At 39.2% G+C, this 19,239-nt stretch overlaps 1 protein-coding gene across 2 annotated transcripts in view; it reads right to left on the bottom strand.

The window, feature by feature from the left end:
- LOC101838551 (disintegrin and metalloproteinase domain-containing protein 32) overlaps positions 1-19,239 on the bottom strand; it is a 100,270-nt gene that overhangs the window by 71,822 nt on the left and 9,209 nt on the right. For both annotated transcript variants that reach the window (XM_040731905.1, XM_040731906.1), the window contains exons 2-6: positions 17,849-17,913; positions 5,968-6,029; positions 2,584-2,659; positions 1,604-1,680; positions 225-399 (exon numbers count right to left, since the gene is read on the bottom strand). In XM_040731905.1, the coding sequence (XP_040587839.1) occupies positions 225-399; positions 1,604-1,680; positions 2,584-2,659; positions 5,968-6,029; positions 17,849-17,913 (455 nt within the window). The remainder of the gene's footprint in view (positions 1-224; positions 400-1,603; positions 1,681-2,583; positions 2,660-5,967; positions 6,030-17,848; positions 17,914-19,239) is intronic.

Genomic DNA, 19,239 nt, shown 5'->3' with positions numbered 1-19,239 from the left:
AAACACAGCACTAAAGTAAAATAAAGTGAGCAATACAAAGTAAGTGATAGGATGTGGCTAAGAGGGAAAGATCATGCCTGGCTTCAGGGAAATTGTAGGACAGTAAGAGACAGGAATATCCATAAAGAATTACCTTACTGTAGCCATACAACAGTCTCACACACTTTTTCTTAAATTAGAATTAATAAGTGCTTTGAAAATGATAAAGTATAAAAAAAACTCACCTTTTCATTGATAAGAATGCCATAGTTCGTCGGCATCTCTATGTTTCTACTATTTTTATTAAAAACTGTTAACTCATCCTCTACTTTCCCTAATTTATAAATAATGTGTTGTAATGTAATTGTAGACTCCAGAGGCTCGATTCCATAAGACACATTTTCAAATTGCAGGATTCCTCTGAAACATTAAAGACGAAATTGTTGAGTGCCTTGAATAAAATCTGTATTGTGAAATTCTATTAGCATCCAATGAAACAATAAATGACACAGAATGTTTTCAAACCAGTATTTTGTTCCAAAAAAAACTGTTTTAGAGATGGCTTGGAGGAAAAAAATAATTTCTCTAACACGAAACTCTGAATTGCTTTGTTTGTTTGAATGTAACAAGACTAATAGAAACTGGCTTTAAAATTTCTAGGAGCACAGTATGATAGCAATCAAATGACGTTCCTGTGCTTCAGTCAGCAGCTCCTTAACAACTTAATAAGCTGAAGCATTAATAAATATCTCTCTAGCCTGCAGAACTTTGAAAACCTGACTGCCGAGCTTTCATAATAAAAATGTACATCAGCCATTTTACTAATGAAAATAAAATCTAGCAATGTTTGTACAGGGATACTTATTCTGGCTGGGTACATGGTTTGAATAAGAAATCAAAAGCCTGATTCTGAAGAGGTGATCAGTTTACAGAACTTTGTTTCCCTGAAATGAGGTAGCCCAGTGTGTCACTTCTGCATGAGAAACTGGTTTCAGGTTTAAATTTCAGGGTCCCATGCAAGAAGCCCCAGGAAGCATTTGGGAAAACAAAGGCGTTCACTAAAAGCGGGGTGGAGAACTCTGACAAGATGAAAACCTATCAAAGCAGAAAAGAAGAAACCAAATAATTTTCAAAAGTTAGAGAAAGTACTGTTACTACTTTTTTTAAAAAGGAGCATTGAATTAATAATTACAAGGATATGACTTGCCTCCTCATTGTAAAGATAACTTTCATGAGGAAAAGCAAAGGTCATTTATGTTCATTTATTTTATTTTTATCTCCAAATGCTAAGATACATGGTAGGTATTGTAAAATTTCTATTTGCTGAAAAAATTAATAAGCCATCCTAAACCTTGCTCCTACAACTGAAAACATTCATTTGCCATTTCTGTTGTTAAGAAAAGGAAGAGCTGAGCAAGAATATTGGGAAGTCGAAACCCTCCAGATGTTAGGATTATCTCTGGTCTGCAAAGTAAGGGAGAGAAATCCCAGGCCACTGGGGCCACATCTGGAGCCAGACAGCGCCAATGAGCATGTGAAAAATCTGCCCCAGCTACACGTGAACAGAGTGGACTGCACCCACTGCAGCCAAATGCTGCAGCCAGAGTGGTAGAAAGTTACTGACCTCAGTCCAGAGCATGTGCTGAGTGTGACAACAGAGTTCAGATAGCCTTTGACGTATCCTTGATAGTAGCATTGACTCTAGGGATGAAAAGCAGGGAACTGGTTACCGAAGAACTGCCAAAACTTTCAAATAACTTCCTGCTCTGCAAATAGACAGAAGTGGGTGGAGGCCGCGCATACATACATGATTTACAATGGTATGCATACCGTGATACTCAAAAGGTCTCCATAATTCTTTTTTCCAATGTACAGATTTAAGACATCAACTAGTGCTGGGATTAAAGGTGTGCGCCACCACCACCCGGCGCTCTGAGCATCTTTAAAACTGTAACGTGCTACCTAAAAAGGATGTGAGGAGCTAAGACTCCGGAAGCTTGAAGGGCCAGTGTGCCCGGAAAGGAGGGTTCTGAAGCAGTGCTAACACAAAGAGTGTCACCTGCAAGGACAGAAGGAGTACCAGAGAAGGGGTGCAGTGACGACAAGAAGATACGCATTCACTCAACAACACACTTCCAGAGACAGAAACCCCAAAGTGAAGACGCGGTGAAAAACAGAAAACACGCAAGCATATTAAAATATTTTAGAGAATTGTTTTACTCAATAATAAACAGAGCATTCAAACTCCTCAGGTCCGAAAAAGGTCTAGAACACATGTAGCACACAGTAGGACTAATGTTTGTACACAGTAGGGCAATGCATACCAAAGGTTGTGTCCGTGCTTCGGTGCACTCGCGCACTTAATCTGCTTCTTTTACTTTCATTTACATTCACTCTCTCAGAAGTCTAGGTGAAGCAACAGTTTATAGGTAGTCCCCATGAAAGGCCCTCAGTCAACTAAATTAACTCCGCTGAGACATCAGGGAGCACATGGTGACTAAGTAATAAGTACCCTAAGTATATCACCTACAGATCCTGAGAGTCTTGTGCGTTGGGAAACCACTCAATTATTTTCAAGTTCTCTGAAAATAGCTTAAATCTTACCGGGATGCCTGCAGATCGAGAACTCACAGATCCTTTGTTATACGAATAAACCATAAAACGGTCTGCTAAAAAATAACTATGTAAAGAAAAGAGAATTCTTGGTTAGTCTTTTAGAAACAACAGAGCAGCCATCATTCAACTCTGCAACACCCCATGTTTCTGTAAATAAAGCCTTATTGGAACATAACCTCACCCATTAGCCTTCACATGTGCTGGGGACATCCCAGCTACAAGAGAGGTAAGGAACTTGAGCAGAAATGGGAGCCTTGACACTAAAAGACTTGCTATACAATGCACGTCATGCAAAGTAATACACATTTACTCAAAATAGTTTCTCCAATTTAAGGGGTTCCTTTTACTTTTTTATGTGGATCTATGTGCCCGCATGGATTTATGCACCAGTGTATGTAGGCACCCATAGACGCCAGACGACATCCTGTCTCCTAGAGCTGGAGTCACAGGTGGCTATGAGCCACAGGAGTGCTGAGAACCAAGCCCAGGTCCTTTGCAAGGGCAGTAAGCACTCTTAACCACTGAGTCATCTCTCCAGCCCACTAGGATCCTTTTAATAAAGGGAAGGGACTGCAAGAGGAGTAGTCATAGTCTTTTATTTACAGAGATATAAACTGGATGGAGGGTTGTGAGAATTTTCTGCTCCTTTATTCTAATATATGATCTATATTAGCATATATTAATATATATATTAGCATGATATCATATATATTACTATTGCATATCAATTGTATATATCAATCATATATTAATAGTGCATGTTAATATAGGCAATATTGATTGTATATGATACATTAGTTTTATATTTATATCACACATTAATAATTATGTTATTATTTTATTATATGATATATTACATTTTATAATTATATATGATTATGTATAAATAATTATATATTTGAATGTGTTGTTATATTATATATGATATTATCATATATTAGATAACAGGTAATTACATAGTATATAATACATAGTACATGTTATATATGATCTAATATGTCATATATAATGTATGCCATATATATTACATGATATATATGTATGTCTTTGATAATGTGATGGAAGAAAATGAAGTCCTATTATCCTTAGCATGTGCACTGAAACTGAGGACTAAGCTCAAGCTCCCGGTGGTACCATATTCCGCACGTACTGTGTTGTTTGGGTCTTACTTCTTCTCCTCACCCTCCCTCAGGCTCCAGTGAGCACACAGTCTACTGCTTCCAGCTCTCCACTGAGCCTGGTCTCACAAGCACTGGTAATGGTGCCTCCCACACACTCTAGCTGTCAGGTCTGAGTGGTAGGCAGAGGTGAGGGAAACCCACTCTGCCATGCCTCGACCATTGCACCCTTGATGACTTGCTCAACGCCATCTCTCTGTTGGTGTCGGTGAGCTCACCTTCCTCCTGCTCTCTTCCTGTCTCTATGTGTATGTGCACATCCCCACGTCTCGGTGGTGCCCACCTTCCTCACACGCTTCCATGGCATTCAGTTATACTGTTTTCCCTTCTCACACTGAAAATGCATTCACACCTTTAAAGCAGAGTTTGTCCAATTTCAGTGATGGCAATAACAATATTTAAAAAATAAACCATATCTAAGGCACTATGGAGATGGCTCCATCAGAGGTTAAGAACACTTCCAGAGCTGGGCATTGGTGGTGCACGCCTTTAATCCCAGCACTCGGGAGGCAGAGGCAGGCGGATCTCTGTGAGTTCGAGACCAGGCTGGACCGATAGCCTCCGAAACAATACAGAGAAACCCTGTCTCGTAAAAACCAAAAAAAAAAAAAAAAAAAAAAAAAAAGAACACTTCCAGAGCACCCAGGTTCAGTTCCCAGACCCCACAATGGCAGCTCCCAACCATCTCTAATCCAGTTTCAGGGGACCGTATATTCTTTTCTGGCCTCCACAATAATGAGGTATATACATGGTGCACATACATATGTGCAGGCAAAATATTCATATACATAAAATTTAAAAATCTTTAAAAAAACAATTTTGAGTAGTATACCTTTAGTATACTGTGGTGTCTAGTAGTATGATTCCTCTAGCTTTGTTCATTTTTATTCCAAATTGACATTGCTATTTTAGAGAGTTGCATATATCTTAGAAGAAAATTTCCTATAGAAAATGCCACTTGTGTTTTACTTTCTTTTATATTGCTTTGAGCTTGTTGTTGTTGTCTGGGTTGTTGTTGTTTAGTTTGTCATGGCTTTGGTTTAGTGGTATGTTTGGTTTGGTTTGTGAGTTTGTTGTTGTTTTAACTCTGAACTCACCATCACTAAGTAGCTGATGGTGACTCTGAATTCCTTGTTCTCCTTTACCTGATATCCTTGAACCCGCCTCTATCTCCACAGCTAGTCTAAAATTTTGATACCATAAATAGGAACTTCTTATTTCTTTTCAGATAGCCCATTGTTAGTGTGTAGAATTGCTTCTGGTTTTTGTGAATTTATTTATTGGTAATGGCAAGGGGTTTATTTTGTTGTTGTTTTGTGGATCCTCTATGGAGAAGTGGGGGGCCAGAAAGTGGGGAGAGGATAGAGGAGCTAGAGAGATGAGAGAGGGGGCACAGAGAGATAATAGAGAAAGATGATATAGTACAGACAGAGGAAGAAATGAGAGAGAGGGGAAGAGATGATAGATAGATAGATAGATAGATAGATAGATAGATAGATAGATAGATAGATAATGTCCTACAGGAACAATGTGACATCACCTTCCCAGTTCAAGTGTTTTCCTTTCTTTTGCTGAACTCTTCTAGCTGTCACTTTCAGCACTACACTGAGTAGAAGTGGTGAGGTGGCCATATTCTTGATCTTAGGAGAAATCCTTTCAACTTTCACCACTGAGTTGGCTTTGGGTTTATTATATGTTGACTTTTTATGTTGTCATATATCCTTTCTATACTTAATTTGTTGAGAGTTTTAAAAGCACGAAATGATAGCAAAATCCAATTGCTTTCTCTCATATTCCACTGTTGAATTAACTGCCCCTTAGCATTTCCCCTGGGCTGTCCCCAAGGCAGTTCACAGCCAGCCTCACCCCAGGGAACCCATGCCTCTGACCAAGGTCTGTCCACTCCAGCCCTCTGCTCTGATTGGTCCTTCTAGTTCTACTAACCTAAATCTATATTGACTGGTCTTCAAGAGTCAAGTCTGTTTGGGGGAGGGGTCCTAAACCTCATTCACAAAGATCATTTGAGTTATTGGGGACAACAATTTAATTATTACAGAGAGTATCCATTCATTAGAGACAACTGACAATTCCAATGAGAGCTCTGTTATTGCTCTTATACTCCACTGCTGCTGTAAGTAAACAGTGTCAAAGAAATAAAACGAAATACAAGGCTAAGTAATAAAAGAAACCTCACCTTTTCTGGAGGTGCACAATATATGGCTTCTTATTTATTGGAATAATGTAGGATATCTTTTCCTAGAAAGTCCAGAAAAACAGTGAGGACAGAGAGTTCGATGAGAAGCAAACAGCAACTCAGAGTCCACCAACCCCCCCAAGCATGTTTCAAACAATTCAAAAAATCATCGCACAATGCCTTGATAGTTTATATGCTTCTCTTATCGGTTGATGAAATAGTATCACAGCTAAAATTAACAATATAAAAAATAATGAACAATTTAGTCTTTAAGTTATTAAAACAGTAGATTCTTCACAAAAATAACGAATGGCAAACCCTTCATCAAATTAAGCAAAACAGAGAGAAGACAGCAAATAATAAAATTAGAAATTAAAGTGGAGATACTATCATAGATACTTCTGAAATCCAAAAGACCAGTAGGAAATATTTGAAATATTTTAATACATTTCTAGAAATTAATAAATTTATATACATATATGACCTACCAACACTAAACCAAAATTATTTATCTGAACAGGGGTTAGAGAGATGGCTCAGCAGTTAAGAGTACTGGCTGCTCTTCCAGAGGACCCAAGTTCAATTCCCAGCACCCACATGGCAGCTCAAAACTGTTTGTAACTGAAGACACACACACACAGGCAAAAAACCAATGCATGTAAAATAAAAATAAATTACTAAAAAAATTTAAAAAATATATATCTAAACAGATAATGATGAGTAATGAAATTAAAGATGAAATAAAAAGTCTATCAACAACAGAGACTAAAACCAGACACATACACTTCTGAATTCCACCAGACCCTTCAAAAGGAACAACCAATCCTTCTCAAACTAATCAATACGACAGAGAAGAGAGGATGCTTCCAATCTTATTCAAGAAGTCAACATCATCCTGACACCAAAATCAAATGATAACATGACAGAAAACTCTACACCAATTTGGCTGATGACTATAGATGCAAAGATCCTCAATCATTATGAATCCAGAATCACAATTTAAAAGATCATACATCATGAGCAGGTTAGTCTCATTCTAGGAATGTAAAGGTGGATCAACAGATGCAATACAATAAATATTGTATACACTTAAGTAGATTCAAAGGCAAAAAAAATCACATGACCAGGGCTGAAGAGATGGCTGAATGGTTAAACACATGTACTGCTCTTCCAGAGGACTTGAGTTTTGTTCCCACCACTCATGTCAAGTGGTTCACAGTTCCCTGTAACTCTGTCTCCAGAAAAATACAACACATCTGGCTTCTACAGGCATGTGTGCATATGCCCACAAACAGACACATACTGTTTTAGTAGGGTTACTATTGCTGTGATGAAACACTGTGACCAGAAGGAGGAGGAAGGGGGGGTTGTTTGTTTGTTTCTTTCTTTCTTTCTTTCTTTCTTTCTTTTCTTTTCTAAAGATTTATTTATTTGTGATGTATACAGTGTTCTGCCTACATACCAGAAGAGGGCACAGATCTCATTGTAGATGATTGTGAGCCACCATGTGGTTGCTTGGAATTGAACTCAAGGTCTCTAAAAGAGCAGCCAGTGCTCTTAACCTCCTCTGAGCCATCTCTCCAGCTCAAGGAAAGGCTTTAATTTGGCTCATACTTCTGCATCGTAGTCCATCCTGGAAGGAAATCAGGACAGGAATGCAAGCAGGGATGGGTCCTAGATGAAGGAGCTGATGCAGATGCTCTGGAGGAGGGCTGATCACTGACTTGCTCGGCCTACTTTCTTATAGAACCAAGGACCACCACCCCAGGGACCACCACAGTGGGCTGGTCCCTCCCAGCCCATCACTAGTCAATCAATCAATCACTAAGAAAATGCTCTACAGGCTTGCCTACAGCTTAATCTTCTAGGCTGTGTCAAGTTAACATAAAATTAACCAGCACAATTGACCCCCTGTCACCTTGACACACAACGCATTTTAAGACATAACCTTTCCTTTGTTGTTTTGTTTGGTTTGGTTTGGTTTGGTTCATCCCCAAGTTCTCAGATTAATAAATATCACAAATTTAAATTTTTACAAACTTTAAAGTTCCACAGTCCTTACCAATTCAAACACTTTAAAAGTTAGTCTCTTCAAATCCAAAATCTCTTTTAAAAATTCAAAGTCTCTCAACTGTGGGCTCCCATAAAACCAAAAATACGTTAAATAATTTCTTACCTCAAGAAGGAAGAACCAGGGCACAATCACAATCATAACAAAAGTAAAACCATACTCCAACAGTACTAATTCAGTGTCTCAATTTCTGGGCTCCTCCAAGGGGCTTGGGTCATTTCTGTGGCCCCAACCTCTACAGCACACACAGCTTGTCTTCTAGGCTCTGGCTGGCTTCATTCCACCACTGCTGCTATTCTGGGGGGGGGAGGGTCATCCCATGATAGTGGCATCTCTAAAACTAATGGGGACCCTTGCTAACACTAGGCTGCACTTTCACCAATAGCCTCTCCTGGACTCTCTTCAGGAAGTCCAACCCTGCCACACACACAGTACCACGCCTCAGCTGCTCTCCGTGACATCACTTCATGCCTCTAAAACCAGTACCACCTGGGTGACTCCTAGAGCACGGAGTTCTGCTGCCAGGAAGAGATACAACCTTGCTGATTCTGGACTACAGTTTCTGCATGCTGACCCTGAGGAAACACTTCCCAGAAGACTTCACCTCAACGATGCTGGTCTCTTCTTAATTCCAACTGATTTCTTAGCTCCAGCGGACCAGCATCTATTGTCCCAGTAAAGCTAAGGTTTTACTTTATTAGTTCCAGTCTCTTGTTAATCACAGCTACTTCTTCAGCCCCAGCTGACCAGAACCAGGTATTCTTAACTCCCTGAGAAAGTCTTTTAGTGACTCTCAAACTTCATTCTGGAACTTCACAAACCAGGCCTCCAACACCTCTGTTTCTCTCAACACTCTCTTCCAAGCTCCCACAGAACAGCTCACCAAGGTTTGAACACTCAATGACATTTTTCCAGCCCAAAGTTCCAAAGTTCTCCAATCCTCCCCAAAACATGGTCAAGCCTGTCACAGCAATACCCCCAATTTCCATCTTAATTTGAGTCAATATTGCTATGATGAAACACCATGACCAAAAGCAAGTTGGGGAGGAAAGGGTTTGTTTGGCTTACACTTTCACATTGTAGTCCATCACTGAAGGAATTCAGGACAGGAACTACAGGAGGGCAGGAACCTGGAGGCAGGAGCTGATGTAGGATCCATGGAGGGGTGGGTGCTATTTAGTGACTTGCTCCCCATGACTTGCTCAGCCTGCTTTATTACAGAACCAGGACCACCAACCCAAGGAAGACACCATGCACAATGGGTTGGACCCATCAATCATCAAGAAAATGCTCTGTGGGCTTGTTTACATACAGTATGATCTTTTGGAGGCATTTTCTCAATTGGGGATCCCTTCTCTCAGACGACTCTAGTCTGTATCAAGTTGACATAAGATTAATCAGCACACATACATATTACATATTTTGAAAGAAGATAAATCTTGAAAAGTAAGACTATTTAAGTAGATGCAGAAAAGCCCTTGACAGAACTCAGCATCACTGCACAACAAAAGCCCTGAGGAAACTAGGAATAGGAAGATCATATTGCAACATAATAAGCACTATACACAACAAAGCGACAGCCAGCATTACACTGAATCAGGATAGAAACAGAAGTTTCCTCTACAATCAGGAATGAGAGTCTTGTCTATTCTCTCCTTTCTTACTCAATATAGCACTTAAAATTGTATGCAGAGCAACAAGAGAAAGAAGGAAATGGTTATAAACAGAAAAGGCAGAAGTTAGCTATCCCATATGCAGATGACATGACTCCAGCAGGAAATGCTCAAACTGATGGACAGTTGCAGCAGAACAACAATGTTGCATTTGATTAATTCTGTAAAGCTGTGTTACTTTGCCTGCCTAAAAAGAGCTCAACAGCCAAGACCTAGGCGGGAGAGGGATCGATGGGATTGCCATGAAGAGATGATAAATAGGAAAAATAGAGAAAGAGGAACTAGGAGAGAAAAAGGGAGTAGAGGAGGATGCCAGGGACCAGCTACCCAGCCACACAACCAGCCATGGAGGAAAAAGGAAAGAAAGACATATAGAATAAAGAAAAGTAAAAAGCCTAGGGGCAAACATAGAAGAGGAAAATTAGGCTAATGTAAGTTAGAAAACAGACTAATTTACATAAGAAAAGCTGCTAAAAAACAAGTCAAGCTAAGGTCAGGCATTCATAAGCAAGAAAAAGTCTCCATGTATTATTTGGGAGCTGCGTGGCAGATCCCCAAAGACTTAAAAAAAAAAGCTGTCCCTGGAAGGTGCCACTGCAGCTCTCACCCCAGAGGGAGCCAAAAAGTGACAGCATCCTAGTCTCCTTCTCCACCCACAGGACTAGGACTAGAACCAGGAAGAGAACTACCAGAGTGTTGGACTTGTTTGCACCCACTGAAAGGGAACTCTGATCCCCTACCCACAAGCTAAGAAAGAGGATCATTCTGCACCCACTGGAAGAAGTGATGGGAAGGAGACAATACAAAAACACACTTAGCAACAGAAAAACCAATATGACACCGCCAGAGTCTAGAGACTCTACACCAACAAGACTTGAACATTCCAATGCAAATGAAGTAGAAGAGAAGGCCTTAAATACAACTTTGTGAAAATGATAGAGGCCCTCAAAGAGGATATGGGAAAATCCCTCAAAGAAATGGAAGAAAAAACAAACCAAGAAATGGAAGAAAAAACAAACCAAAAAATGCCAGAAATGGAGGAAAAGACAAAGCCAAAATTGCAAGAAACAATTTAAACAGTGCAAGGGTTGAAAGCTGAAATAGAGACAATAAAAAAAAAACCACAGTCTGAAGGAATGATGGAAATAGAAAAGCTGGGCAAATGGTCAGGTACTACAGATACAAGCATAACCAACAGAATACAAGAGATGGAAGAGAGAATCTCAGGTGATGAAGATACACTAGGAGAAATGGATTCATCAACCAAAGAAAACCTTAAGTCCAACAAATCCCCAACACAAAATGTCCAGGAAATATGAGACATCATGAAAAGACCAAACCTAAGAGTAATAAGTATAGAAGAAAGTAAAGTAAACCACCTCAAAGGGGCAGAAAACATATTCAACAAAATCTTAGAAGAAAACTTTCCCAATATAAAAGACATGCCAATGAAGGTACAAGAAGCTTACAGAACACCAAATAGAGTGAACTACAAAAAAAATCCCCTCGACACATAATAATCAAGACTCCAAACATACAGAATAAAGAAAGAATATTAAGATCAGCTAAGGAAAAAGGCCAAGTAACATATAAAGGCAAACCTATCAGAATTACACCTGATTTTCTCCATGGAAATTCTGAAAGCCAGAAAGTCCTGGATACATGTTCTACCAACACTAAGAGACCAAGGATGCCAGCCCAACTACCATACCCAGCAAAGCTTTCAGTAACTATAAATGGAGAAAACAAGATATTCCATGACAAAGACAGATTTAAACAATACATATCCACTAACCCAGTCCTACAGAAAGTTCTGGAAGGAAAACTCCAACCCAAGGAAGTTAACTACAACCAGAAAAGCATAGGCAATAGATGATCCCACCTTACCAACAGCCAAAAGAAAAACAGGATGGAAATCCACATACAATTCCACCAACAACAACCATTCTAAGTCAAACAAGAATGAGCGATCAATGGTCAGTAATATCCCGCAATATTAATGGTCTTAACTCTCCCATAAAAAGACACAGGCTAACAGAATAGATTCAAAGACAGAATCCATCATTCTGCTGCATACAAGAAACATAACTCAGCTTCAAAAACAGACATTACCTCGGAGTTAAGGGTTGAGAAAAGATTTTCCAATAAAATGGACCCAAGAAACAAGTGGAGGTAGCACTAATATCTAACAAATTAGACTTTAGACTAAAATCAATCAAAAAATGAAGGAAGTCATTTCATACTCAACACAGGAGAAATCTACCAAGACAAAGTATCAATTCTTACCATCTATGCCCCAAATACAAAGGCATCCACATTCATAAAAGAAACATTACTAAAACTCAAATCAACATAAAACCACATACACTTATAGTAGCAGACTTCAACACCCCATTCTCACCACTGAACAGGACTGCCAGACAGAAACTTAACAAAGATATGAAGGATCTCATAGCAGTTATGACCCAAATGGGTTTAATAAACATCTATAGAACATTCCATCCAAACACAAAAGAATATACCTTCTTCTCAGCACCACATAGAACCATCTCAAAAAAAAAGACCACATACTAGGCAACATATCAAACCTCAACAGGTACAAAAAAAATTGGAATAACTCCATGTATCTTATCAGACCACCATGCATTAAAATTAGAATTCAACAACAACGCAAATTGCAGAAACCCTAAAAACGCATGGAAATTGAACAATGCACAATTGCACCATTCCTGGGTCAAAGAAGAAATAAAAAAAAGAAATTAAAAACTTCCTAGAATTCAATGAGAATGATGACACAACATACCCAAATTTATGGGACACTTTGAAAGCAGTGCTAAGAGAAAAGTTCTTAGCAATAAGTGCCCACATGAAGAAACTGGAGCATAGTCACACTAGAGAATTAACAGAACAACTGAAAGCTCTAGATCACAAAGAAGCAAACTCACCCTGGAGGAGTAGATACCAGGAAATAATCAAATTGAGGGTTGAAATCAATGAAGTACAAACTAGGAAAACAATATAAAGAATCAATGTAACAAAGAGTTGGTTTTTTGAGAATATCAACAAGATAGATAAACCTTTATCCAAACTTACCAAACGGCAGAGTGTGAACATGCAAATTAACAAAATCAGAAATGAAAAGGGGACATAACAACGGACACTGAAAAATACAGAGAATCATCAGGTCATACTTTGAAAACCTGTACTTCACAAAATTCAAAATTTTAAAGTAAATGGACAATTTTCTGGATAAATATCACTTGCCAAAATTAAATCAAGAACAGATAAGCAATGTAAATAGACCTATAACCCCTAAGGAATTAGAAACAGTCATCAAAAGTCTCCCAACCAAAAAAAGCACAGGTCCAGATGCCCTCAGTGCAGAATTCTTCCAGAAATTCAAAGAACAGCTTATATCAATTCTCCTCAAAGTATTCCCCACAATAGAAGCAGAAGGGTCTTTGCCAAACTCTTTTTACAAGGCTTCAATAACCTTGTTACCCAAGACACAACTAAGAAAGAGAACTTCAGACCAATCTCCCTCATGAACATTGATGCAAAAATACTCAATAAAATACTGGCAAATCCAATCCAAGAACATATCAGAAAACCCATCCACCATGATCAATTACGTTTCATTCCAGGGATGCAGGGATGGTTCAACATATGAAAGTCGATCGATGTAAATCACCATATAAATAAACTGAAAAAGAAAAACCACATGATCATCTCACTAGATGCTGAAAAAGCCTTTAACAAAATCCAACACCCCTTCATGATAAAAAATCTTGGAGAGGTCAGGGATAACAGGAGCATACATAAACATAATAAAAGCAATATACAGCAAACCAACAGCCAACATCAAACTAAATAGACAGAAACTCAACACAATTCCTCTAAAATCAGGAACAAGACAAGGCTGTTATACTCTCTCCATACCTCTTCAATATTGTACTTGAAGTTCTAGCCAGAGCAATAAGACAACAAAAGGACATCGAGGGGATACAAATTGGACAGGAAGAGGTTAAACTTTCACTATTTGCAGATGACATGATAGTTTATATTAGTGACAGAAAAAAACTACCAGGGAACTCCTACAGCTGATAAATACTTTCAGCAAAGTGGCAAGATACAAGATCAACTCAAGAAAATCAGTAGCCCTACTATATACAGATGATAAAAGGGCTGAGAAAGAAATCAGAGAAACATCACCCTTTACAATTGCTACAAACAACATAAAATACCTTGGAGTAACACTACCCAAACAAGTAAAAAACCTGTATTGCAAGAACTTTGAGTCTTTAAAGAAAGAAATTAAAGAAGACACCAGAAAATGAAAAGATCTCCCATGCTTTTGGATAGGTAGAATCAACATAGTAAAAATGGTAATCTTTCCAAAAGCAATCTACAGATTCAATGCAATCCCCATTAAAATTCCAGCACAATTCTTCACAGACCTTGAAAAAAATAATTCTCAACTTTATATGGGAAAACAAAAGATCCAGGAGAACCAAAAATACCCTGTTCAGCAAAGCAACATCCAGAGACATCACCATCCTCGACTTCAAGCTCTATTATAGAGCGATAGTCCTGAAAACATCTTGGTATTGGCACAAAAATAGACAGGTAAACCAATGGAACTGAATTGAGCACTCCAATATTAACCCATACATGTATGAATACCTGATCTTTGACAAAGAAGCTAAAATTATACAGTGGAAAAAAGAAAGTTTCTTCAACAAATGGTGCTGACATAACTGGATGCTGGCATGTAGAAGACTGCAGATCGAACCATGTCTATCACCATGCACAAAACTTAAGTCCAAATAGATCAAAGACCTCAACATAAATCCAGCCACACTGAACCTCTTAGAAGAGAAAGTGGGAGGTATCCTTGAACAAATTGGTACAGGTGAACACTTCCTGAACTTAACAACAATAGCGAAGACAATTAATAAATGGAACCTCCTGAAACTGAGAAGCTTCTGTAAGGCAAAGGACAGTCAACAAGACAAGAAGGCAACCCACAGAATGGGAAAAGATATTCATTAATCCCACATCTGACAGAGGGCTGATCTCCAAAATCTACAAAGAACTCAAGAAGCAAGTCTCCAAAGCACCAAAGGATCCAATTAAAAAGTGGTCTACTGAATTAAATAGAGAATTCTCAATAGAGGAGACTAAAATGTCTGAGAGACAATTAAGAAAGTGCTCAACATCACTAGCAATCAGGTAAATGCAAATCAAAACAACTCTGAGATACCATCTTACTCCCGTCAGAATGGCTAAAATCAAAAACACCAATGACAGTTTATGTTAGAGAAGGTGTGGAGAAAGGGGAACACTCCTCCACTGCTGGTGGGAGTACCAACTCATAAAGCCACTATGGAAATCAGTATGGAGATTCCTCAGGAAAATGGGAATCAGTCTACCACAAGATCCAGCAATTCCATTCTTAGGCATATACCCAAAAGAGGCACATTCATACAAGGACATCTGTTCCACTATGTTTATAGCAGCACTATTTGTAATAGCCAGAACCTGTAAGCAACCTAGATGCACCTCAACTGAAGAGTGGATAGAGAAAATGTGGTACATTTACACAATGGAGTACTATTCAGCAGAAAAAAAAATGGAATCTTGAAATTTGCAGGCAAATGGATGGCACTAGAAGAAACCATCCTGAGTGAGGTAACCCAGCCACAAAAAGAGAAACATGGTATGTACTCACTCATATATGGATTTTAGACATGGATCAAGGGAGTGCCAGCCTACAATCCTAACTGCCAGAGAGGTTCTGGGAAACAGAACCTTCATCCAGTGATGGATGGAAGCAGAGGCAGACACTCACAGCTAAACACTGAACTGAACTCCTGGAACCCAGTGTCAGAGAGGGAAGACTGATGAACAAAGGGGTCAAGACTGGGCTGGTTTAACCCACAGAAACAGCTGACCTGAACAAGTGGGAGCTCTTGGACCCCAGACTGATGGCTGAGAGGCCAGCATGGGACTGATCCAGACTCCCTAAATGTGGGTGTCAGTGAGGAGGCCTAGGCAATCTATGGGTATTTATCAGTATTTATCCTTGCATACAAATAGACTTTGGGTGCCTATCCCACAATGAGCTTCCAAGAGCTTGCGGACTTAGGGTTCCATCACAGCAATAGACAGCGAGCTAAGATAGATGCACACGAAGACTGGACTAACATCTTTATCTTAAGGCCTCATGCAGCTTCAAGTACATCCCTGAAGGCACGGTCTCCAGACATAGTCACAGCGACAGATAGATATCCCACGTATGAAGTTTGAGGGAGTGCAATTCAGTCCTTAACAAAGTTCTTAGATACAAACCAAACATGAGACCCATAAATGGAAAAGGGACAAACTGTACATCATCAAAACTGTGGTTGTGATTTAAATAGTTTGAAAAAATAAAAAAGCAAGCCATAAATTGGGACAAGAACATTGCAACTCACACAAAGAACTGAAGAAGAATATACAATGACTGCTAGGGATTTGAAAGTAAATGCATCCAAACTTAAAGTGAATGAATGATTTGAACCAATGTTTGCATGAAAGGTGCATCACTAAGTAATGAACCTCTGGAAGATGTCACACATTTAGAATGAAAGCCGTAGCAGCTGCTTCCCACACCCCATGGCCACATCAAATACTCATTGTCACGAGAAAAGACTGGAATGCTCAAATATTACCCATATGAAATATAAATAATTGATGTGGCCATAGATGGTGTGGAAAACTACATGGTAGCTTCTAAATATCTATTTTATTGCTAAGAGTCTAACCAAAGGAAAGGAAAATACCTGTGCACACATGAATATTCATAAACATTTTTTCACAAAAGTCAATATCTGAAAATGAATCAAAAATGTCTACCAACTGGTTAATGGATATGGTACTCCATGTTAATTTTAAGAAAGCAATAACCTAATAATTGTTACAAACAGATAAATCTAATTAAAATAAGTGTGATCACCAGTGGTTCCTGAGGTCTGGGGACAGAAAGAGAGGTGAAACACAGCTGGAAAAGGGGGAGCTATTTAGAACCAGAGAAGCATTCCACAATAGGATGTGCCATGTTTACAAGCTGGATATTCATGAAGAAGGAGTCCATTACCATGGCTGGTTTCTACTGCATGAAAACTGTGCTTTAGTAAACTTCAGTGTAATCACACATGTCGCCCTCCTATGTGGAACCTAGATCCTATATATGATATGAAAGTAGAGGGAACTGTGTGGAAGAAGTATAATAGTGGGAGGGGAAAGAGACAGGAGCAGAAACGGATAACCTTGCACAATCAACAATTGCTAATTAAAAGATGTTTAGTCGATCTTGTGGAGAGATGGCTCAGCCAGTAAAATGCCTGCCTTCCTTGCAAGAATGAACCCCAGAACATTGCCACACGCTTATGATCTCAGTGCTGGGAAAGTGAGGACAGACTCCCTAGGGCTCACCGGCCAGCTCCAGGTTGGGGTATGGGAGGCGCCTGTCTCACCAAACAAGGTGGACAGCTCCCAAGGAGCAATGCCAGATATCAGCCTCTAGACTCAAGTTCATGCACCTTTGTGCACACATGCACTCACTCAGACACGCAGAGATTTGTTACCTATAGGCTGGGGATAATTTAAGCGTTGATTTAAAACTCCTAAAGACACTTAGCATAGCAAAATGCCAACTCCAATAATCAGTGAATAAAATAAATGATTTGCTTTCTAAAGTGTTAGCATAAAAATTCCCCTTTGAGAACTATGGGTACAGGAATGAGGTGTAAGGGGAAAGGCTTTTGTTAAGAAAGTGTGACCAAATCAGCTATTTGGGAGAATATTATTCTCCTCCTGATCTCCAGACATCTCCTTAATGTCAAATGAAACACTTAACTTTTCTGTCATTTTGTATATGTGAGCTGCTAAAAAGAACATAAAGAATTTTAAAAAATGTTTTTTTAAGCAGACCATTCTAATTTTTATGTTTGCTTTTACCATAAAGACTTTACATTCCTTATCAGTAGTAATGTTAGAGACATACATAATACCACCATACAATTTGTGTGTTCCATAGCTATGGGATACAAATAAATTTTATGTATAGTTTATATAATGAATTGATGTTTCTTACTTCTGAACTTGTACTCTCTTCAATTTTCTCTGGAACTATGATTTGTACAGATGAACTTTGAGAATCTGCAGAGAGAAAAAAAAAACAGTAAGCTTGCCTTTAATTTGACTAAACAATTAGTTTACTTAGCCAATATGAGTGGCTCATCACTGTGTGTTCACCTCATGAGTACAAGCATTAAAACTGGAATTTGCACTCGGGAGGCAGAGGCAGGCGGATCTCTGTGAGTTCGAGGCCAGCCTGGTCTACAGAGCGAGTTCCAGGACAGACTCCAAAGCCACAGAGAAACCCTGTCTCGAAAAACCAAAAAAAAAAAAAAAAATACTGGAATTTTCCAGAGAACATTAGTGGCCCCCTATGCAAACTTGATAGATTAACTCATGAAGTGTTCCATATTAAAAACAAAACACTGAAAACATTTAATTTGGAAAACAGACAAAATGGTCATCAAAGACACAAGGAGGTATTCAACATACTCAGAACATGTTCACAACAAGAACACAGAGACAAAAATAAACTAATCAAAGATAAATTAAAGAAAACCTTGCTGACATAAAAGATTCTTAAACAATAGACTAGGAAGTACATAGCCTGTTGGGAATAATGCTCAGGAATGAATCAAAGGTGAACCTTAGTCTAATGACATTGTTGAGCTTTTAAAATCAAAAATCAAATGCGAATAAAAGTAGAAGAGCATCACACATCACACTTGACACACCTGGGAAATATGAAGAGCCAATGAGAAAATGAGCTCTTAAGAGTGAACCCTGGGGTTCAAGATAGTGATGGAAACCCACAGAGACAGCTGACCTGAGCCTGTGGGAGCTCATGGACTCTAGATCCACAGCTGACAAGCCTGCATGGGACCTAACAAGGACCCCTGCATGTGGGCAACAGTTGCATAGTTTGGTTTGCTTAAGGGGCAATGGACCAGGATCTATTCCTGGTGCATGAGCTGGCTTTTTTGGAACACTAACCTTATGATGGGATGCCTTGATGCAGGGGTGGAGGGGTTGTCTTGCCTCAACTTAATGTGCCAGGCTTTGTTGACTCCCCACATGGGAGGCCTTACCCTTTCTGAGGAGTGGATGAAGATGGATTGGGGGGGATGGTGGGGAGAGAGCAGGAGGAGGGGAAGGATGGAGAGTAAGTTAGTATGTAAAAATAAAAAATTTTAAATGATAAAAAAAAGATTGACCCCTAGGCAATTCTGTGGGCCATTTTCTTGACTAACAATTGACGTCAGTGGGTCAAGCCCACAATGGGGGGCCCCACTTCTGGGGAGTTGGTACTGAGTTGCAGCAAAAGTAAGCTGAATGCGCTGTGAGAGCAACCATTAGGCAGCAGCTTTTCCTCCATGGCCTCTGCTTCCGTCCAGCCACTGAGCTCCT

The sequence above is a fragment of the Mesocricetus auratus genome, unplaced genomic scaffold (assembly GCF_017639785.1).
Source record: "Mesocricetus auratus isolate SY011 unplaced genomic scaffold, BCM_Maur_2.0 Super-Scaffold_100026, whole genome shotgun sequence".
Classification (NCBI taxonomy): domain Eukaryota; kingdom Metazoa; phylum Chordata; class Mammalia; order Rodentia; family Cricetidae; genus Mesocricetus; species Mesocricetus auratus.
Note: the sequence above shows the minus strand (reverse complement) of the source record. Positions and strands in the feature narration are given on the sequence as shown.